At 37.3% G+C, this 23592-nt stretch overlaps 1 protein-coding gene across 1 annotated transcript in view; it reads right to left on the reverse strand.

Annotated features, from left to right (window-relative positions):
• Positions 1 to 23592, reverse strand: part of SLC2A13 (solute carrier family 2 member 13) — a 433421-nt gene that overhangs the window by 106959 nt on the left and 302870 nt on the right. Inside the window, exons 5-6 of the mRNA XM_004283474.3 lie at positions 14682 to 14845; positions 8259 to 8379 (exon numbers count right to left, since the gene is read on the reverse strand). Coding sequence (XP_004283522.1) covers positions 8259 to 8379; positions 14682 to 14845 — 285 coding nt within the window. The remainder of the gene's footprint in view (positions 1 to 8258; positions 8380 to 14681; positions 14846 to 23592) is intronic.

Consider the following 23592-nt stretch of genomic DNA (forward strand, 5'->3'; position numbering starts at 1 on the left):
TATTTTTATAATTTATAGCAAGCCATCACACACATACATTATACACTTACATAATATGAAAGATGAAAATAAAGTTAACAAAGAGTTATAACTGTGTAAACATTAGTACATGTTAACTGCCAAGAATTTATACGTTCATTTACTTGTTGTTTTTCTATAATACAACGCACAATTGTATAGCATATATGAGTAAGGATAATATACTTTCTTGCTGAATTTGATTACATGGGCCAAGATTTGAGGGATTTATTGTTTTGAGGGATAAATTACTATCTTAAATTTCAAACGTTTATTATTTTATACTAAAATTCTGTGAAGATATCTGACATAGTCACAAATCAATTTCACAATGATAAAAATTAAAAATCAGGAAGAACTAAATATTTAGGTCCCACAAAGCTAAACATTCATATAAATACTAATCAATTTAAATAAAACAAGGATTTCCTTTGCTTTCAAAATGAATGAACTAGAAAACGCTAAAAGTTTTCTCAATGAAATAATTTTTATTCCTGATTTGATAAGACTAATCAGCATGTATTTATCATATAAAAATCAAAATCAAACAAAAGAAAAGGGAATAAGAAGCTTAAAAAATTAAATTCTGACCCTCATCTGGGCTACTGGCAATGACTTTATGATTCACTGATAATTATAAAAATGAGCAGTACATTTTTAACCTCTGTGAAGGGTGGAAACTTTATTATCTACCGGCAAGTTGGTTGTAATTACAACATCATTTCAAAAAATTTTGTTCTATGATGAAATTACCATAGAATTCACATAATGATCAATATTAATTGCCAAGGAGTAACAGGTTTCCAAAAAAACTGGTAACTATGCAATTTAGATGCACATGGAGAAAAATGCCAGTTACTCTAGATGTATCAAGTGAAAAGCAGGGTAATAAAGGACTGATTTGTATTATCAGCTACTTAATAATACGGCATGCTCAAGATACGCTGAGCTTTGAGTATCAATCACTAAAAATTAAGTACCCCTACACAGTTTAAAATAAATTTTCAAAGTTTACCTTCCAAAAATGATAGAATCATCTATTTCATTGTCAAGAACACTGTCACAGGACTGGATAACGTATTCCTTTTTAAAATATAGGACAAAATAGGGATGATATTCTAGAGTGGATTGACTTGAAATGTGAACAAAATTCCAGGTTGATTTTATTTACTCATTGTAATGATCAGAGCTCTAGAAAGAGAATAAAAGTCCTTGAGTTTCAGAGATATACGTTTTCCCCTTTACCTCTTTGTGTTACTTCAGACCTAAATGGATAAGTTCAAAAGAGCTTTTCTCAAAAGTCTTTTGAGTTCAAGAGGGAGTAAAAATGATATTTGAAATAAAAGTATAAGTGACAGCAAATACTGTTCTTATTATGGGACTGCTGTACTTAACTGGAAAGCAAGGGAAAGGCTCTCCTGATTTATATCTTTGAAATTGTGTTCTAAGAAGTGAGCTACAGTGAGATTTCAGAGCCCCAGAATCCTGTTACATAAGTACTATCCTAACCACACGTAAAGCATCTGTTCTTGTATGTCATTCATCCAATCACCCAGGCCTGTTAGCCCCCTCCAAAATATCTCTTGAGTCTCCACTGCCACTGTCAAGCCTGCATTATTTTCCTTTTTTTTCTTTTGCGGTACGCGGGCCTCTCACTGTTGTGGCCTCTCCTGTTGCGGAGCACAGGCTCCGGTCGCACAGGCCCAGCGGCCATGGCTCACAGGCCCAGCCGCTCCGCGACACGTGGGATCCTCCCGGACCGGGGCACGAACCCCTGTCCCCTGCATCGGCAGGCGGACTCTCAACCACTGCGCCACCTGGGAAGCCCGAGGCTGCATTATTTTCTTACCTAGGCTACTGATTTCTTTTATCTGATCTCCCTTCACTGCCCTTTGTCCTGCTCTAATCAATTCTCCTAAGCAGCCAGAGTGATCTTTTAGAAACACAAATCTGATTAAATCATTCTTATCATTCTTTAAAGGCTTCTCAGTATTCTGATGCTGTCTAAAATTCTCATGGTTTATGAGGGTCCCAGTGTGGTCTGTCACTGGCCTGCCATCCAGTCTATCTTTGTGCTGTTCTCTTGCTCATGCTTAGGGCTTGTACACATGATGTCCCCTCTTCCTGGAATGCTCTTCCCCCACTCTTTGCAAACCTAAAATAAAAAGCCTTCTTTTTTGTCTTTAAGGCTTCCCGAAAAGCACTTCTTGACTGTGGAAAATAAGGTTTGAGTAGGGGATCTTGCCACTGTGGGGGCTTGGCAGGTCCTCGGCCAAAAGCCCAGGCATCAAGATAAAAAGGTCATGAGGAACTCAATGAATATGTCCCATAAGTGGTCAACTTCCACCATCCTCCTATCCAGATGTCGAATTCGGTACTGGGTATTTAAGTGCTAGCAAAAGACATGTACAATTATTTGGAGATAAAGGTACATGATAAGGTTATGTGGGCTTTTTGTTTCAAATCTCATTTTCCCTTTCAACTAATTTAATTACGTTTATCTTTACCTTAAGTCTGTGGATATTATTCAACAGATATAGCATATTTTCTTCCGTAGTTTTATTAATATTAACCTCAGGCCTATTAGCCTGTACCATCAGGCCAAAAAAAATTAAAATATGTTATTTTTAAAAGAAATCAATAAGTTTTAGAAAACAAAATTCAACAAAAGTAAAAGTCTCATTCACAGTATAACACTATATTCATTGTCAAGTTGCTAAGAATTATTAGAAACAAACATATTATCAGTCAGCAGGATGCCAAATACTGAAAAAAAAGGGGGGGTAATAGGGTTTCTGCACATTTCTAAGGTCAGATAAGAGTTTTATGATTGAATCTAACAGTCTCATAGTGCTAATGCCAATGACATGTGCTCAATCACACAAGCTTGGCAAAAGGAGAAGAAAAGTGTATGAATGCAAAATTGTTTTTTATTGTAAATGAACTTTGAAGAGACTAATTATAATTAGTTAGGCATATACAGTTTCTCAAAACTAGTGTCACCACCATAGGGAGGTCTATAGATGAAGGAACGGTTTGTCAACTTGGATATTTGGAAACTTCATTTAGAGAGGGAAATATGAAAATATTACTCTATAGAAAAAGAGCCACATTGATTATTTTTGTACTCTTGGTTTAATAATGTTCAAGAAGAAAAAAAAAGGAAAGAAAGAAGCTGGCAGTCACGCAGTTAAAAAATACTGAAGCGGGCTTCCCTGGTGGTGCAGTGGTTAAGAATCCACCTGCCAATGCAGGGTCCACGGGTTTGAGCCCTGGTCCAGGAAGAACCCACATGCCGTGGAGCAACTAAGCCCGTGCGCCATGACTACTGAGCCTGTGCTCTAGAGCCCGCAAGCCACAACTACTGAAGTCCGTGCGCCTAGAGCCCGTGTTCTGCAACGAGAAGCCACCGCAATGAGAAGCCCGCGCATTGCAACGAGGAGTAGCCCGCGCTCCCTGCAAGTAGAGAATGCCCGTGCACAGCAACAAAGACCCAACATAGCCAAAAATAAATAAAATAAATAAATAAATAAATAAATAATACTGAAGCGTATGGCAGTGGTTCTTAATGAAAGATGTACTGGAATCACCTACTCTCCACTGTCCTGGTGAGGCAGATCTGTGGGAGTGAGGGACGGGTAGCTTTAAGTACCTCCTCAGATAGTTCAGGTAAGACTCAAATGAAAAACATTAATAGCAAAAAGAGCAGTGAATTAGAGGCACAGTCCCTTTAGTCAATTTCTTCTTCAATTACCCCAACTCATTTCCATGATCTACTCTACCTGGTTGCTCATAGTTAATCAATTACTTATTTTTTTTTTCAATTACTTATTTTTAATTCTTGTTGATTTTTCTCTCTTAGATATATCTAGAATATGTCTACCTATTTCTCTTGAGTATCACCTTCATAGTCCAGGCAATTATCAATCTCTCTCATAGACAATTCTAATAATCAGTCTGCCTATATCAACATGTGCTCACTGTGCCCCAGAGAGAAAGTTTAGAATAGAAAATCTGGTCAAGTCATGACTTAAAACTGCTTAAAATTAAAACACTACTTAATACTGCTTAAAACTCCTCTTCTTCAAAAGATGGGAAAGATTTCTACCCATCATCACAATCTTATCTCCTATTATAGGTTTTATGGATGATAACAATGTCTATAATATTTATTGAGTGCTTATTATGTGCTGAGCGCTGTTTTAGGTGCTTTCCATATATTAATTCATCCTTACTATAATCCTATGAATAGGTGCTCCAAAATATTTTTTAAATGCATGTATGCATGAATGAATGAATTAGTGGCAATGTGATGAAAGCCCTAGGACAAGAGTACCTTGCAATTCTACAGCTGTATACTTTAAGATATATGTTTACTTTGAAGGGTTTGAATATAATGAGATCATACTTACAAATAATAAAAAGTCAAAGATTCGAGGGAAGTGTTACATAGGAAATGTTTGAATCCTCAAAGCTTGGATAGCTCTCATAAGAAAATATGTTTATTAGTAATTTGAGAGCGTGGAGCTTAAGGCCATATTAGGAGTATGCATGTGTGTTCTTATATGGATATATGATTCAGAGGATACCCTCACTAGAGTTATTTCTCCTAGCCTTAGTTGGCACCCTGTGACTGTACACAGTTTTAGCTGCAGGAAAGTGGATCTGAAAGGTGTTCTTTAATACATTTGGTTCACAAAATCTAACCAGGACTTGGAACAAAATATCATCAATTAAAAAATTAAAAATTCTAAAAAGGGTAAGTTCTTATTAGTAATTATTTAGGGTAGTCAATGTCTTGGGTCCAAAGTCATTAGTGAGCCCCAACCTACAATATTTTTGGTTCTAACCTACCTGGTGATGTCACACAATCAATATTTATTGAATTAAAATAAAGAACAACCATTGTTCCTGAACCATCCACTTTCTTAAATCTTCTACTCTACTCTAGTCAGAATGCATTACATACTAGTCATTGTAGAATACAGATTTCTACAAGTGGAGGTGCTGAATAGAGGAGCCTATATATTTAAGTTTTATTAGGTGAAAGTATATTAATTTCCAAAATGGAGAAAAGTTTACACTCCCACCAATAGTATACAATGTTCTTAAGATACGGGGAGGGGGAAGGGTAAGCTGGGACAAAGTGAGAGAGTGGCATGGATATATATACACTACCAAATGTAAAACCGATAGCTAGTGGGAAGCAGCCACACAGCACAGGGAGATCAGCTTGGTGTTTTGTGACCACCTAGAGGCGTGGGATAGGGAGGCTGGGAGGGAGGGAGACGCAAGAGGGAAGAGATATGGGGTATATGTGTATTTATAGATGATTCACTTTGTTATAAAGCAGAAACTAACACACCATTGAAAAGCAATTATACTCCAATAAAGATGTTAAACAAAAAAAAAAGATCGGGCTTCCCTGGTGGCGCAGCGGTTAAGAATCCGCCTGCCAATGCAGGGGACATGGGTTCAAGCCCTGGTCCGGGAAGATCCCACATGCTGCAGAGCAACTAAGCCCGGGTGCTACAACTACTGAGCCTGTGCTCTAGGGCCTGCAAGCCACAGCTACTGAGCCCATTCACCACAACTACTGAAGCCTGCGCGCCTAGAGCCCGTGCTCCACAAGATAAGCCACTGCAACGAGAAACCCATCGACACAACTAGAGAAAGCCCGCGCACTGCAACGAAGACCCAATGCAGCCAAAAATTAAAATAAATAAAATTTAAAAAAAAAAGATAGATACTAAACCATCTCTCCTTTGTTATAAGGCAGAAACTAACACACCATTGTAAAGCAATTATACTCCAATAAAGATGTTAAAAAAAACAAGATAGATACTAAACCATCTCTCCCTTTAAATCTGTTTTCTTTGTTCAATTTTCCTATAGGATCATTCCAAGAGGAAAACATACCACCTATACTTACAGCATGAACATTACTCTTTCATGTTTATCTCCTTTTTAATCTTTATTTTTCTTCCAGTCTTACTGAGATATAACTGACATAAAGCATTGTATAGTTTAAGGTTTACAGTATAATGATTTGACTTATATACATCATGAAATGAGTATCACAGTAAGTTTAGTGAACATCCATCATCTCATATAGATACAAAATTAAAGAAATAAAATAAATCTTTTTCTTGTGATGAGAGCTCAGGATTTACTCTCTTAACAACTTTCATATATGTTGTATATTGTATGTTTCATGTTTATTGTAAAGAAATGGGAAATGTGTATAGACAGTTTTAACAACAACAAAATCAGTAAGGGAACTGCAGATATATGTTATAAAATCACTCAGACTATAAATACATGTTATCAAATTCTCACAAAGCCTAATATGTTACTCTAAAAGAAAGCACATAAGACATAAGTGTTTTGCATACTCAGTGACTCCCAGAGGACATCTAAAATTTGGTTCTGTTTTCAAAAATTGCTGCCCATTTTTGTGATAAGAATAAAATTAGGTTGTACCACTTCTCTCACTCCACTACAACTTTATATTATATTGGTAAGTGATAGTATCTTATTGTCACTTACCTATATTGGTAGGTAGATGATAATAACTTAGATGGATCAGGAGGATTAATAGACTGATGATCATAAATTGCTGTGCAATGAACTATACTATGGTAATAAATATTTTTATTTAAATTTTAAAAGTCGATGTCAGGAAAACTATTTCATTATGTAAATCATTAAAAAGTTAGTTATTCCTTTCCTATATCAGAACTTCATAAAAATTTCTTTTCATATTCTCTGGCTGACTTTCTGCCTTTAGTTGACCTGATAGTGTATCAGTCAATCTTATTCTGAATCTAAATTGCTGCATCTAAATCAGACATCAGATCTAGAGGGTATTCTAAGTTGCTCAAACAATAGTAATTTTTTAATAATTTGTTAGAGGTAACTGTGTTAAAAAACATTTAACTTAAAATGTCTGTCAAGAAAAACAAAATTAGAGCATGCAGAATTCTAGCAATGGTCTGTCATCTTTCTAGCAGTTGAGGTGATATGTCCAAAGAAAGTAAAGATCACTATATCCAGAAATAGTCTATGCTAAGGGTAACTTCTTTTAAGACACCTTTCAATCTCCTTTAGAACATAAAGACTGTTAACAAAAAAAAACAGTAAAGCGATAAACATATAAACTATTCATTTCCAAAGGCAAGTGGATATCACAATTAGCAACCAGAAAGACATAATAATATATGTCTTCCTCATTGTTGTAATGAGAACGCACCATAAATTCTGTTCAATGAGAAGCTCCTAGTAATTCCAAGTGGAATTAAGTATATCAATGTAATGTTTTAATTTCACCTAGGAGTATCTGACTTAATAAATCATTTACCCATTAATTTGAGACTTATGTCTGGTTAGTTGTAGCTGAAGGAATGTCATTTTTTGTTTTTAAAGCTATTCTATCCATATATTTTAAAGAGGTCGTTAGCCTTTCCAGCCACTAAAATGAAGTAAAAAACTTTGAAACTCTCCTGACAAATTTATTAATTGATCTGTTCAATCATTCAATCTTTAATTAATTCACTTGCTCATTCTTCAGTCCATCTGTCAGCCCATGTATGCATCCATCCATTTCTCCATCTATCAATCTATCACATAGGGTGTAAACTGTTAAACTTAATGAGCACTTAAACCTGCAGCTGACCATTAAAACACTCTCTTCTACAAGCTCTTTCCACTTTCTATTGCTCTGCAAGAAACCTAGTAGTGAGAGGAAACATTATTTTCTGCTTAAGTGAATGAGGCGATACCTGTGGAACACAGTGAAGATTAATTGCTAGAATATCCAGATGATAAACAACTGTATCAGACATGTACATCATGGAAAAGTTTAATTACTGATGAAAGTTCTTTATTTCATCTAGAATGTAGATGTCACCGAGTCATATACGATATAAAATAGTTTCACAGTATTTCTGCTTAGATTCTGTATCAATATACATACTTTCAACTTCCAGAGAAACATCACCAAAATTGTGTCTAATAACTCACTTTTCCTTAAGCATGCATTTGCACACGCTGCTCTTTGTATATTCTCTTTCTCTTCCTGGTGGTCCCTCCCTAACACCTTTCCCATTTTCTTCCTTTCCACCATTAAGTCTGGATACCTAGCAAGCTCCTACTCATCTTTCCTATTTTAGGAAAGTTATAAGCAAAACAAAAAAGTTACCAGAGTTAGGTTAAGGAAGGGGACCATTATAAAATCTCACCTGTATCTTGTGCAAGAAGTGTTCTGATCTAAAGGAGCTATTGGATTAAAAGTGATGGGTGGAGAAACCTGGGCTGATAGCAGAAATCCCAAAGCAAGAATAATGAGTGCTACGGTGGTACCTAAAAAAAAAAAAAGGAAAGAAAAAAAAAAGTTTTACATCAGAGAAGAATTGACAACATTCTTCCAAAGTGGACTGGGTTTGGCAAGATATATCTCTAAAAAAATACCTTGATCTATCTTCATTGGATTAAAAAAAAATGATCCTTACACATATATATTGTCATAAAAACTCACTAGAATATTCACTGTGAGAAATGACAAGAGTAAAATTCAAATCAAATACATTTGCTAGCCAAGCAGTAGGTTCGTTAATAACTTTCTAAACAAACACCATCTTGGATTGCTGTCTCAAAATCAATTAATGTAACCAACATTATTGAGTGCCTAATATGTTAGAAGTATGAAAGGTAACAGATTTACACCAAGTGTTCCTTTCATTACCAAGAAAATTGTTCTAATGTCATTCAATCGGCTAAGACCCAAATAAGTAAACTAAAAAGTAACAAACTAAATATATCAAAAGTAGTTGAAAGAGTACTTCTCATTAAAAAGGAGTGGCATTTTGTAAAGACTTAAAACGTCAGAAATGACATAACACATATATTCAGTTGTCTTCCCTGTTGGCACTTGGAAGTGGAATATTTGTCTTTGATTTTAAGGTACAGAATGTGATTATATGTACCACTTAAAAAGCTCAGTTTTGAGTCCCTGATAGAAATACTGATAATAAATAAGAAAGTTTTCAAATTTCTGACTATTGTTCCAGTCATTGTGAGGATTAAAAAAAGGGTCATGGGAAGAAAGGAGAAAGAAAATATGGCTGCCTTTGTTTGTACAATTTATTTGAATGAGGCAACATGCTTAAAATATGGAATTCAGGGAGGTCATTTATGTAGCAGTAAAGTTTCTATTAGATAAATGGGAAAGTAATTTAAGAATGACCAAAAATATTTTTTAAATGGACAAAAGAACAACTTTGGGATGCACTGTGAAAGTGCAATCGGATTACATAAAGGTTTGTGTTTAAGGTAGAGGGGATGTGTCAAGTTAAGCACTGTGGTTAAGTCCTAGCTCTGCTGTTTCTTGACTCAGTGATCTTGGACAAAACACACGACCTTTCCAAAATTCAATTCTGTCTGCTGAAACTGGGGCTTAGTGAGAATACTCACCTTGCAGAATTACAGTGAATTTTAAATATCACAATACATTTGAAAGATTTTTATAATGCTAAAAAATGTTAATTATTGTACTATAATTATCATTAGAAACAGCAGCAGCAGCATAGTTTTAAAACTCTAGAAAAAAGTTGAAAAAGGGGGAGGAGGCTTGAAGAAAAGATCAGAAGCCATTTTACCACACCAGGCTTGAAGAGGCATGAATCTAAAATCACAGTGCATTTTCCCCGGTTGGCTTAAAATTCAAACCAGAAGTAGGAATAGTTTGAGGTATTACTTTCTCAAAAAACTACCAAGCCCTGAATTGGGAAACAAAACAGAAGTCTGTCTCTTAGAAAGAGAAAAGATATATTAGGCCTGTAAATAAAAATTATCCCTCTCTCCTCAAACAAAGCAAAATAAACCATGAGTTTTACTGTTACTTTGTCTATGAAAGAAGCTGGGTCCCTAAGTATTTTCCCAAATTACCTCCACAGAATATTGTCATGGGACAGGTAAGATTTGTTTCAACCTGGAAAAGTTGATACTTTTGGATGTGAAGGAAAGATGATACTCTTCTTTCATAACACTACTTAAATAACTTGTCTGTGATAAGCTGTAAACTCTTAGATGGTGTACCTAACACATACTAATATATGTTCAATTCTAGTGCCTGGCATAGAGCAGATCCCATAGTACCACAGATTTTTGCAATACTGGCTATTTTTGAAGAAAACAACAAAACATGTTAAGACTATTCAGTTGAGGTGATGGGGTTAGTATGGGACAAATATACTAGATGAGAGTTCTGCAGTATGGATATTGTATCTCTTGGATCCATCTCTAAAAAAGTCCAACCAACTTGCAAAATTTGGGGAAAAAAACCATTTTGGATATAAAAAAATCCCTAAATAGTTGAAGGTTTATCCTTCTTAAACACAAATTTATTTTTATTTTGACCCATTGGGGATGGAAATCTTTTAAAAGTCAGTATCATTCCTTTACTTTATTACATATAGTAGTGTTTCTCAATCCTGGCTTCCTATTGGAAACCAAATCTTTAGAATGTACCTCAATCTCTGAATCAGAGTCTCCAGAAAATGGGGATCCGATAACATGACTCCACAGGTGATTCTGATACCCAGACAGGGTAAAAATCCTTATGAGATGATAAACTCCTTAAGGGAAGGGAATGGTGTCTTATATGACTTTATTTATGGAATAAATTTTTAAAACGATCACCTCGCCCTTCATATACTCATATATCTTTAAGGCTTAAGACTACTTGAATTATCTATTTCCTTTAATTTAACAAAATTACAGATGTTTTATCAGTCACTTGTTAGTATTTAAAGTTGTTACAGTTGTTGCCAATGATCCATTATTGCAACCTAGATTTGAGTCCAATACAGGAAGGCCTTGTATGAAAGGATCTTCTCCACTGTACTGGGTAGGTTGGGGACATTCTTTATATTTTAAGAGAAGAGTCCCTCTTAACCAAGTATACTGTCATATTTTGGAATTCTGATATCATTTTCCTAATAAAAATGTTCTCCAGGGCTTCCCTGGTGGCGCAGTGGTTGAGAGTCCGCCTGCTGATGCAGGGGACGCGGGTTCATGCCCCGGTCCAGGAAGATCCCACATGCCGCGGAGCGGCTGGGCCCGTGAGCCGTGGCCGCTGAGCCTGTGCGTCCGGAGCCTGTGCTCTGCAACGGGAGAGGCCACAACAGTGAGAGGCCCGCGTGCCGCAAAAAAAAAAAAAAAATTAAATTAAAAAAAAAAAAAAAGTTCTCCATAGGAGGTGAAGTGTGTTGGATAAATAGCATTCTCAAAAACATCTGATGAAATAAGTTACCTTAATTACCTGGTACAGGGTTTGGATTATTAGTAAATACTCAGAAAAAAATAATTTCCCTCCCTAAGACTCTAACAGAGCACACTTTTTGTGCGTAAGTATCACGTGCACATATTCCAGACCTCATCTTCAGAGATTCTAATTTAGTTGATCTGGGGTTGGGTCCCAAGAATTCACAATTTAAAATAAGTATCCCTGGCAACTCTGATGAAGACAGCCTGTGAGTAATGTTTTAGGAAATATTCCACTACCAAAATATCTGGCAGAAAATAACACAGTGTTTCTGGCTTTCTGATTTATAAGCAATAAAGCTACATAGATATAAGCCTTCCTCTATTAAAAGGATCAAGAGGTTGTCATTAAATTCGCAATATTTACCAGAAAGACCAGTTCTCTTAGGGAGCTTTGAAAATATTAAAAGTCAGAACACCACAAAATGTCCTACATTTAAAACTATTCATGGACTATATATTTTACATTTCTTTGTATAAAGAGTTTCTTTGTCCCGGTTTAACTAAATACAGTTTATTTTTAGTAATTTTTAAAGAACAAGTTCCTATTGAAAAAGTTATTTTGATTGTTTTTTTACTATTTTTCACCCAATATAATAAAATAAACCATAATAAAAACACAAAATAGGGAATAAAACTTTTGAAGTTAAAAAATTCTAGCCTAATCTAAGAAATTTTAAATAGAATAGTATTCTAATACTTAGCAATGGTAGATTATCAAATATATTATGATTTATTTTATTAGGTGAAAAATAGTGAAAAACATATCAAGTTAATTTCTTTAAAATTTAAAAAATAAATTCTTAAAAAAATTTTTTTGGTGCTAATTCTTTAAAAAGTACTACAAATAAACTGTATTTAGCTAGACCCAGACAAAGAAATTCTTTATACAAAGAAATACAAAATATATAGTCCATGAATAATTTAAAGGTAGGACATTTTGTGGCTTTTAATATTTTCAAAGCTTAACAGAACTGGTCTTTCTTGTAAATATTACAAATTTAATGACAACCTCTTAATTCTTCAGGAAAGAAAAGTGCCTCCAGGTTGCTCATAAAGGCAGTCCCTGGAATCTCTTGGTCTTTCCCCCAAGTCTTAATACTTTCTTTTAATAGTCAGGGATAGGCTCTGGAAATCCTTGGGGCAGAGGACCTACGTGGAAGGGTGAAACAAGACATCAGCAAGAGGAGTTCAGGAAAGTTCCTGGATTCTGATGCAAGTTGATTTTACATTATGGTTAAAACAACAAAGAATCACTCTTTGGCAGTAACACTACTGTGATAGCAAAATGCTTTGGGCATTTTACTGTCTGTGTCAGGCACTGCTTGAAATGTTATACATGTATAAATGTGTTTAGTCTTCATTACAACCCTATGAAGTGGGGACTATAATTAACCCCGATTTAAAAATGAGAAAATAGAACCTTGCTCAATATCACACAATTCAAACCCAAACAGTCTGGCTTTATATCTATAATGCCTCAAAATCCTGGAATACAACAAACGAAGGGACAGAGGCTGCTAGGAAAAAGCATTTTCCCCCATCTCAAAAATCAGCATTTTTCTCCAAATCTCAAAACCCAAATCCCAAATTCAAGACCTGAAATTCTATTTAAAAAATAGGCCTCTTGAGGTAGCAGTATACTAATGCCCTGTCAAAGAAAGTGTGTCCATTTAAAAAACTTTAAAGCAACTATTACCTCTTCTTAGAGTTGACCTGAACCTCAGGCATCAGCAAATCCAACTTTCAACCCACTGTAGGAATTTGTTTCTAGCACATCACTGCCTGATGGCCATCTACCCTTTTGTTGAGAGTTTACCATCTTAATGAGGCAGCCCAATTCATTGTTGGATAGCTCTGATTATTAGGAATATTTTTCTTATATTAAGTAAAAAATCTGTCCTCATAACAGCTACCATCTGTGAGAATATCTATTAGGTATCTGTTTAGTCTTTTTTCTGGGCCTAAACACTTCTGGTTCCTTGAACAGGTTTAGAAATATGTGGTTTTTAACCCTCACTTGTCCCTCACCTTTCCTCACTTACCCTCCCGCTTCCCTATATACATTGGCTGTTGCGATTACCTTTGCCTTTTAATCAGACAGTCTTCCCCCTGCCTTCTCCACAGTGCTGATACTGCAGTTCAACTTACATTATTGAACTCAAGGCTTCCACTCAAGGAAAGAACAGAGGGCGGAAGCATTCCACTCTTCCTTCTGGAGTTAAGGGTCAGAGGGAGTATGTGCTCTTAATAACAGTATGAAACTCCAAATGTATTTTCTCATCAAAATCTGGGACAACTGCCTTCAGCAGTTCTATTAGATCAGTGTTTTTTGTTTTTGTTTGTTTGTTTCTTTGCGGTACGCGGGCCTCTCACTGTCGTGGCCTCTACCGTTGCGGAGCACAGGCTCCGGACGCGCAGGCTCAGCGGCCATGGCTCACGGGCCTAGCCGCTCCGCGGCATGTGGGATCTTCCCGGACCGGGGCACGAACCCGTGTCCCCTGCATCGGCAGGCGTAGTCTCAACCACTGCGCCACCAGGGAAGCCCTAGATCAGTGTTTTAGGTATAATTTAGTTAAAATAGAATTTAGTTAATGCAGGCCTGGAAACTTTACATTTTAATAGAAAAATATATTCTTACTCTAAATAAACTTATAAAGGAGCTATTAGAGGACAGCTAATTGATAAGTAGGAATCTGCTTGTATATTTGAAAAAGATTAGAAAATTATATGATGCAAACATGTGAAGACAATGACAGAGATGGGTCTCATTTTGGCAAGTGAAACAGCCCTTGCATTACAGAGAAATAATAAATGGAATGGGTGGGACTTAAAGACAAACGATACTTGAATGTGAGAAGGGTTTTTCTTATTTAGTTATCATAGGAAACATACTTAACCAACCAGAATTTACACTAGGATTTAGGCCTTGTTTAAACACAAAAAGTGTCTGTCCCTGCTTTGTGAAGAAATTATATGGTTCTAATGTTCCATTGTTGAAAGAACTTCGAAAAAAAATGCTCCAAATTTACTTCCACATTATCCCAAATTTTAAAAAACTATGTTAAAAACTGAGTTTATGAATACCAAGTTTTCTTTTCCATTTTGTACCTTTGAGCAAAACTCAAAATGATAACAGCAAAATGCTACCCTCAGTAGGTTCAAATTGTTATTACAATTCTAATTTCTAGTTATATATCATAATAAGTTCTTATTAAAAAAATTTTCAGAGGAACTCTATTATTTAGTTATGAAAACTATATTAGAAGTGGTACTGTATTTTAAAAGGTTAACTTGTCATCATTAGAGAAAAGTTTATAACTGAATTCTTCGGCACCTACCTGCTAAACTACCAAACGTAAGCTTTCTGCGACCCACTTTCTCAACAAGCCAGACACCCACAAGTGTGAAAATGAAATTTGTGAAGGCTGTAACTGAAGCCAGCCATATTGCAACTCTGTCATCTTCAACACCAGACATCTGCAGAATGGTTGCACTGTAGTACCTGGGAGGCAAGAATAAAACAATTGTTGTTAGTTATTCAAAGAAACACAGTTATTCATATAGGAAAATATCTACCCGACTAAAACAGACCAGGAATAACTATTAATAACACCAAGTTAAGACGGGAATCAATGCAAACTATTTAAAGGATCACAATATACAGACTGTGTTCAGATGAATCCATTTTTAACTTTGTATCAGTAAGAAGAAATACTCAAGCAAGTGAATAGAGGGCTGAAGCCTTTAAAAGTTGAATGTACCCCACACCTAGGGACAGTTGACAGCTGGCAGTTTCACTAAAACTACCAAGGATAAAGCTCCACGGAATGAATCAGAAGTTACCATACGCTGTAAATTTATGTACTTAAAAGAATAAAGAGAACTGCTACATATACTAAAGAAAATGTGATATAATGGCAAAAATCTGGTACAAGTAAAGAACTTCTTCAAAGACACAAGGAGTAAGAATATATCAGTTTATCTGGCATCTGGTAAGGAGATAAGAAACTTACATGATGTATACAAAGAATGCCTTTGTGGTTCCTAGAAAGGTATACTCTTTGGTAAGCCTCCAGCACAATGTGCCTAGTTAGGTTCTATAGACTCATTTTGTTCCAAATGAATACACTGGAAACTGGCTCTAAAAAATCATAATGCCAACTTGTTGACACACAATGGGAGATATGTCTGGTACGTTTAAAGTGACAGGTTTCTCATAGGACATTTCTTTTCCGGGGGAAACATCAGTAGCTGTATCAGAAGATTACTTTAAAGCGGCCCTTAAAACAAAGGAAGCAAAATACTCCAGGCAAATCATCTATGAAATGTGACAAAATTAAAATCCTGAAGATACATTCTGAACCATGGCTTTGCCTAGCTTTTAAGCCATTCCAAAACAAGTTAGCTTTACCCAAATCCAACAGTTGGCATCTGAGCAATGTATTCAATCAAGCTGGATATTTCCATAGTTACAATCTACAGTTTCTGGATATTAGTCAACTTTTTCATAATATTTCAGAAATAAAATTTGTTTGAATACATTTAAGTCTCATTGATTCATCAATGGCTACTGTCTACAATTTTTTTAATTATTTTATTTTTTAAAATTTTTACTGGAGTGTAGTTGATTTACAATGTTGTGTTAGTTTAACAAGATGAATCAGTTATACATATAAATATATCCATTCTTTTTTAGATTCTTTTCCCATATAGGTCATTACAGAGTATTGAGTAGAGTTCCCTGTGCTATACAGTAGGTCCTTATTAGTTATCTATTTTACATACAGTAGTGTGTATATGTCAATCCCAATCTCCCAATTTATCCCTTCCCCCTCTTTCTCCACTGGTAACCATAGTTTGTTTTCTACATTTGTGACTCTATTTCTGTTTTGTAAATAAGTTCATTTGTACCATTTTTTTTAGATTCTACATATAAGCGATATCATATGATATTTGTGTTTGTCTGACTCAGTATAACAATTCTAGGTCCATCCATGTTGCTGCGAATGGCATTACTTCGTTCTTTTTTTATGGCTGAATAATATTACATTGTATATACGTACCACATCTTCTTTATCCATTCCTCTGTTGACGGACATTTAGGTTGTTTCCATATCTTGGCTATTGTAAATAGTGCTGCACTGAATATAGGGCTGCATGTATCTTTTTGAATTATAATTTCTTCTGGATATATGCTCAAGAATGGGATTGCTGGATAATGCTGGGCAGGGCTGTGTCAAGGGGTGCGTTTTGAGGTAGCTATGAGCTCAGTATGACTTTAGGCAGCCTGTCTGCTAATGGGTGGAGCTATGTTCCTGTCTTGCTGATTTGTCTGGCCTGAGGCATTCCAGCTCTGGAGCCTGTAGGCTGTTGGATGGGGCTGCATCTTGGTGCTGAAATGGGGACCTCCAGGAGAGCTAGTGCAGATCAGTGTTTCCTGCGGCCTCTGCCACCAGTGTCCTTGCCCCCACAGTGAGCTACAGCTGACCCCTGCCTCCTCAGGATACCCTTCAAGACCCCTAGTTAGGTGTAGCCCCGGTTCCTATGGAGGTATTGCTTTGTGCTGGGTCCCAGTGCACCTGAGACCTTTGTGCACCCTCTGAGAGTGGAGTCTCTGTTTCTCCCTGAGTGTGGAGCTCATGCACTCAGGCCCTGCTGGCCTTTAAAGCCAAATGCTCTGTGGGTTCTTCCTCCTGATGCCTGACCCTCAGACTGTCTTGGAGGGCTATTTTTATGTGGGAACATCCCTGTGTAGGCTGTGGGTTTAATATTTTTTGGTGCGAGTGCTGTTTTTAGTATGGATGTCTGCTACCTCTCGCCTCAGTGCATGCTGGCTGTTATCCCCTTGATAGGAGGTGTGACTGTTGTTGTGGTGACCAGAGCTTGCACTGGATATTGAGCGGGGCCTCCCCTTTGCTCTGTGGTTGTCACTGTCCTGTCAGGGGCAGGGCCTGCTCCCTAGATGTTGCAGTAGAGGGCCCCAGATCTGTTTCTGAGCTGTGGTATGAGGTAGGCAGGACTGGAGCACTTCCACTGGGAGAGAAGCCTCTGAGTTTTCCTCTTCTGGAGCTGTTCACCTGTAAGTGTACTCTGCTGTGTCACTTTTCACCCGTTGTGCGGGCTCACAAATTATACTGTTGTTGGAAATGGTCTCAGCCCCATCTTTATGCTGGCAATTGGCCCTGGTCTCTAAGGCATTGTTTTCACTAGGCCTCCAGCGCAGATCCACCGAAGTCAGGTCCCAGGACTGCAGTAATCGTGTACCTGGACCCGCTATAGGAGCTATGGAGGCACCTCAGACTCTGGCCTGGCCCAATCCCCACCTGTACGTGCCCACAAAGCCCACAGCTGCCAAAGCTAGACCTGTCTCAGCTGCAGTAGCGCTCTTCCATTCGGATGTTCTACAGGTGCTGAGTTTACAAAGCCGGCATCGGGGCTGTAAATCCGTGGTTCCCGCAGCCACAAGAAGAGATTTCAGCTCTTCATTAGATGCATTGGCCCCTGGGGCTTAGCTGTGGTTTCAGCCCCACCCCTGTGTGTGGGCCTCTCACCAGAGTCTGCTCCCAAGGCTACCCAGGAGAACTGGCGCCCATCCAGGCGGGCGGGGGCGGAGGCGGAGACAGGCGGGTCCTGGCAGCCTGTTCAGGTGGGAGCCCCTCCTAGCGCCTGCGGAGGCTGGGGCCTGCACGTAGGGAAGGCGGCTGCAATGGCGGCCCCGCCCCTTGCGTGCCACTCAACAACGGCGCCCTGCCTCTATGGCAGCCCAGGCTTCTTCCGTGAACGTTCCCAGTTGTGGAGCTCCTCACTCCCGTCCCCTCAGGCTGTCTCTTCTCAGCTAACAGCTGTCCACTCCCAGGGTCTACTCTCCAAACCCCACGTTCCAGCACCCAGGCCCCGTGCACCACGGTGGACACCTGTCAGGCTGAGGCACGCAGGGCTGTGGCAGGGACCATCTGTGTACCTCTCACTCTGTCCTACCTGCCACAGACCAGTTGCCGCGCTCTCCTCTGAGCCCCTGAAGCTCCCCTTCTGTCCCAGCTGATCTCCCCGCTGGTGAGGGGGCTTCCTCGGTGCGGCAACTTCTCTTCTTCAGCTCCCCACCAGGGGTGCAGGTTCCGTCCCGTTTCTTCTTTTCTTTTTAAATTTCTTTTCATCCTACCCGGTTGCACGTAGATTTTACTGGTCCTTTTAGGTGTCCAAGGTCCTCTGCTAGTGTTCAGCAGGTGCTCTGTGAGAGCTGTTCCATTTGTAGATGGATTCTTGATGTACTTGTGCAGAGAGGTGAACTCCACGTCCTCCTATTCCGCCACCTTCAGTAGTGATTTTTAAAAAGTCTGTTTTTTTAAATTAATGATGATCTTCTTATGTAAAATATTAACACCAACATGGACTCATTCATCTTAATAAAAAGTGTTTTCCTTTTTTAAAGTGGTAAACTAATAACTTACTATGCAGCGTGAAGGATGTATTTTACTGATCACACTAAAAGTTATGCTAACCATTTTAAGATTTTGAATTCTGACAGCTGTTATAAAAGGGAAACTCCCAGTGAAATCTCTCCCGTCATTGTGAACATTTTGCAGTCAGACTGTAAAGTGATAATAAATAATTATGAAAACAATTCAGTCCATATGAATGGTACTATACAGTTTCCAAGTGCTACTCCATACATTATCTCATTTTCATAAAGACCTGGGCAGCAAGGTCATACCTGTATGTAACCACTGAGAAACTGACATAAATCTAGAAAGGCAGAAAACAGAAATGCTGAGAGAAAATTTAAATACTTAAAGCCAAAAGAATTTGATACTTGTCATGCTATTCTATTGCATTTTAGAATCTTCTCAATGTTTTAAGAATAACAACAGATACACTGCACAAAGTAATCCTTACAAATAGAGCGAGAATAAACTAAACAAAACAGAGATATTACAAAAGGCCCTCCCTCTCTATTTGGGGATGCAGAACCTACAGACACTGAGGGCTGACTGTACTTTGTCATTTTATATGAGGGACTTCAGCATCCACTGATCTGAGTATCCATGGAGGTCCTTGAACCAATCTCCTGTGGGTACCGAGGGACAACTGTATTTTGATGTTTTCATTTTTAACACAATAAAATCATGAAATTACAGGTGTTAAATTAATGGCTAGAAATGGGAGTGGTAACAAACAAAATAAGTTGGTCAGTTTATTTTATTTATTTAGTGATTTTTAACAAAATATTTATTTATTTAGGCTGTGCCAGGTCTTAGTTGCAGCATGCATGCGGGATCTAGTTTTCCCACCAGGGATAGAACCCGGGCCCCCTGCATTGGGAGTGCAGAGTCTTACCCACTAGACCACCAGGGAAATCCCCAGAATTTTATTTAAAATGAAAAATGTGTCCTAGGTATGTAAAATAATTTCTTTTATGGTACTTAATTTATAGAGGCAGACTATAAGTAAAGAGTGGCCTGGGAATCAGAAACTGTCATTCTAAAGGCATCTCTGTGGTGTGCTGGCCAGATCAGGTAACATAAACATTTGTTCACTTAATATTTATGTATTGAGGACATACTATTAAGCTATGTGAGTTACTGAGAGCCCACAGATATGTTATTAGATCCAGTTGTTGCCCTAAAGAAAATCACAGTTTAGTATAAGACAATGAAACGGAAAGAAATAATTTTAATATCGCAAGGTATACAAATCACAGTGTGGCATAAAGGACAGACCAAATAATTTTCTTTGATGTATAAAGTTCCTTGATTTTCCGGTAAATTTAATGTTGGAGTTGAGTTTTGAAGAATTCATCGGGGTTTGCCAGCAGGTCTGATGATCTGGGAGGACATTGGTCGTAAAGGAAATGACACGTATGAACGAAAAAGTACAAAATACTATGCTGGGCTCATAGACCAAGAGTATTTTACTGTGGCTGAACATAAGAAGGTCCATAGGAAAGAGAAGTATGACATAAGGCTGTAGCAGAAAGTTCTGTTATAGAGGGGTCTTGATTGCCATGCTACATGTTTCATTTTTATTCTGTAGGCAATGGAGAACCATGAAATGGACTTTAAAGAGAAGTAACACAATTAAGTCTGTTCTGTGAAAAGATCACTCTAACTACAGCAAACTGGGCAGACAGGATGCAGACGGAAACAAGGGTATATTTCTTTAAAGCATTTTTCAGGTCATTATACTGGAAATAGGACCCTGTAGATTTTCTGTATTAATGTGAAACAGTGAGAGCAAAGGCTGGAATTCAATGATGGCCTTATATCCTCCTGTCAGCAAGAGTTGCAACTTCAACCCACACTAAATCTTTTTCTGGATGGAGTGTCTTGAGTTTTCATCCTCATTTTTCTTTCTAAAACATTGGTAAATGTTTTAGGTTTCACTGCTGCCATAACAAATTACCACAAACTTAATGGCTTAAATCAACATAAATTTATTTTCTAACAGGTCTATAAGTCAGAAATCTGACACAGGTTTCATTGGGTGTCAAAAATCAAAGATGTCAGCTGGAGAGGCTCCAGGGGAAATAGATTTCTTGCTTTTTTTGGCTTTTACAGGTCTCCCACATGCGCTGGCTTGAGGGCCCCCCTTCCTCAATATTCAAAGCCAACAAAGGTAGGTCTAGTCCCTCTCAGGTCCTTTCACTCTGATATTCCCTTCTGCTTCCTCTACATTTAAAGACCTTTGTGATTACACTACCCCAGATAACCAGGATAATCTCCTTATTTTAAGGTAAATTGATTAGCAGATTTAATTCGATCTGCAACCTTAATTTCCCTTTGCCATGTAATGTAAAATATTCACAGGTTGTTTACAACATGCACATCTTTGGAGGGGATTGTTCTAGTACATAAAGGTGCTAATAAACAGTAAAATAAGCAAAAGGCCAACAGTTAGAACAAGAAGGGGAGGAATGAAGATAAGGATATTCACCTAAAGGGTAATCAGTTCCAGAAGAATTTAGACAATAACTATATTCCCCTTCATAGGACTCTTTCAAGGGCAGGGGATGACATATCTAGGTCAGAATAATTCATGAACCTAGTTTTTAAAAGTCACGTCATGGAGTGGTAAAAAGACACATTTAATTTACATTTTAAAATGTGTGAATTCCAATGTTTTTGTAAATGATGCTACCAGCCAACCATTTATGTAATAGGCTACCTACTACTGTACTTAGTCTGAGCCTTTATGTAGTAGTTTAAATTTGCACAAACAGAGTTTTCGTCATAAGAGAACAATATGAACAACTAAAAAAGGCTTTCTGGGCTTCCCTGGTGGCGCAGTGGTTGAGAGTCCGCCTGCCGATGCAGGGGACACGGGTTCGTGCCGGGAAGATCCCACATGCCGCGGAGCGGCTGGGCCCGTGAGTCATGGCCGCAGAGCCTGCGCGTCCGGAGCCTGTGCTCCGCAACGGGAGAGGCCACAGCAGTGAGAGGCCCGCGTATCGCAAAAAAAAAGGCGGCTTTCTTTCCTTTTTAGACTCAAAGGAGGGATGCCTTCTCTTTTCAAAATCATTTTATACTATCTATCTGACAAACTATCATCATCTTCAAAGATTCCCTGGCTAACCTTTAGTTATCTCACACATACTATCTGTTCCCCAGAGTGAATATGAAAGGCCTGAAGGCAGTGTGTTCTCACAGAAGACCAGCTTCACAAATCTCTATAGATGTCTAAGAACAGAAACAGCCAGACTGTATGTATATCGCTATCTTAGAGATTATGTGAGAGGCAGCTTCCAGTCCTGAACTTTAAATTTGAATAAAACAAAATAGCTCTGGAAAACATGTAGGCTTTGCTAATAGCAATCTATCCTAATGATGACTTTTAACTAGCAATAAAAGCATAAACATGAGCACTTTATATGCTGAGCAAAATACATATATTATGTTCCTATTTGAATAAAGCATTTCATAGGAATTTCTGAAAAAGTTATTTTTTTTCAGCTTCTTGAAGCCACAGCCTGTCTTTTTCACTATTGCTAATATAACAGAGTTAATTTAACAGCAAGAAGTAGGTACCCAATAATTGCTTGTTAAATTTATTGAACTTATCTACCACCAACTTTTAAAAAGGAATTAAGAATATTTATAATGAAAAACATGACAGAATTGCTAAAGTAAAAATAAAAGACTGAGAAGAGAGAGTAGGAGGGATAAAAGATAAAGATAACTGTATGAAAACTTTGGATGCATAATCACTATAAGCTATCTCTAAAATTTCTGGCAGCCAAGGCAAAATAGTAAATGATTGTTTTAACTGTCTGACAAAAAAAACCACAACAATTCATGATGAAGATAAACTTTTTCGGGCATGAAATTATAAAGAATTTAATTTCATGAGTAAAAGAGATATGGAATATACTCTTCCTGACACTGTCAGCCAGTCTAAATACAACAAATTAACAGATGAAATTTAGTCATAATTATTTTAATTCATGTGGCACAAAGGTGATATGTACTAGCAGTGTTGGGATAGTTTCCAAATACAAACCTTGTCTTACTCAATAGCCTTAAAGGTCATGTTCACACTTGGGAGAACGACCAAGTTAAATGAGAAGATTGGAACTTATGGAGCATAGCTGAAGGACTATAAACCCTGAAAGATTCCTATTATCTAAGTTATGTTGTTTGATTCTTTTGGCCCCTATTTGTATCATATGCCAGAATACACTGACAACAGATTTAAGATGCTATTCTAATAGAAGATGTTCTTTTAATGGAAAATATTATATTTTCCTACTGGGATGGTATTTATACAGTCAAAAACATGGGTAACTATGGTAACTACATCAATAGCTTTAAGAGAAGAATATTTCACCCAAATAAAAAATCTTAAAAACAGTTTACAAAATAATTAAACTTTTTGAATCTATTTTATGTATTTTGTATATTGAGAAATCTTCTTTGTGTATTATTAGATGCAAGCCATAAAGCCAAAAATAAAAGTTAGAAAAGTAGAAATTAGGATTTCATTTATATCATACATGTGTTTAAGCTAATATACTAGTTTATTGTGTCATACTATTCTTAAATCAGGCAATGATCCAAAAATTATAGTAATCCTCAGAAAGCATAATTACTTATCACATTTAATATATTACAAGACAGTTTTCATAATTTAAATGATTTTATTAATCTTTTGGGAAGAACAAAGTAAAAATGTGCCAAAGGAAATTAGGGATTTCTACAGACCCTCAGCATAGCCAGTGTGACTGGTACTCCATCTCAGAGACCAGTCCCTCACCCT

Source organism: Orcinus orca, chromosome 11 (assembly GCF_937001465.1).
Source record: "Orcinus orca chromosome 11, mOrcOrc1.1, whole genome shotgun sequence".
NCBI lineage: Eukaryota > Metazoa > Chordata > Mammalia > Artiodactyla > Delphinidae > Orcinus > Orcinus orca.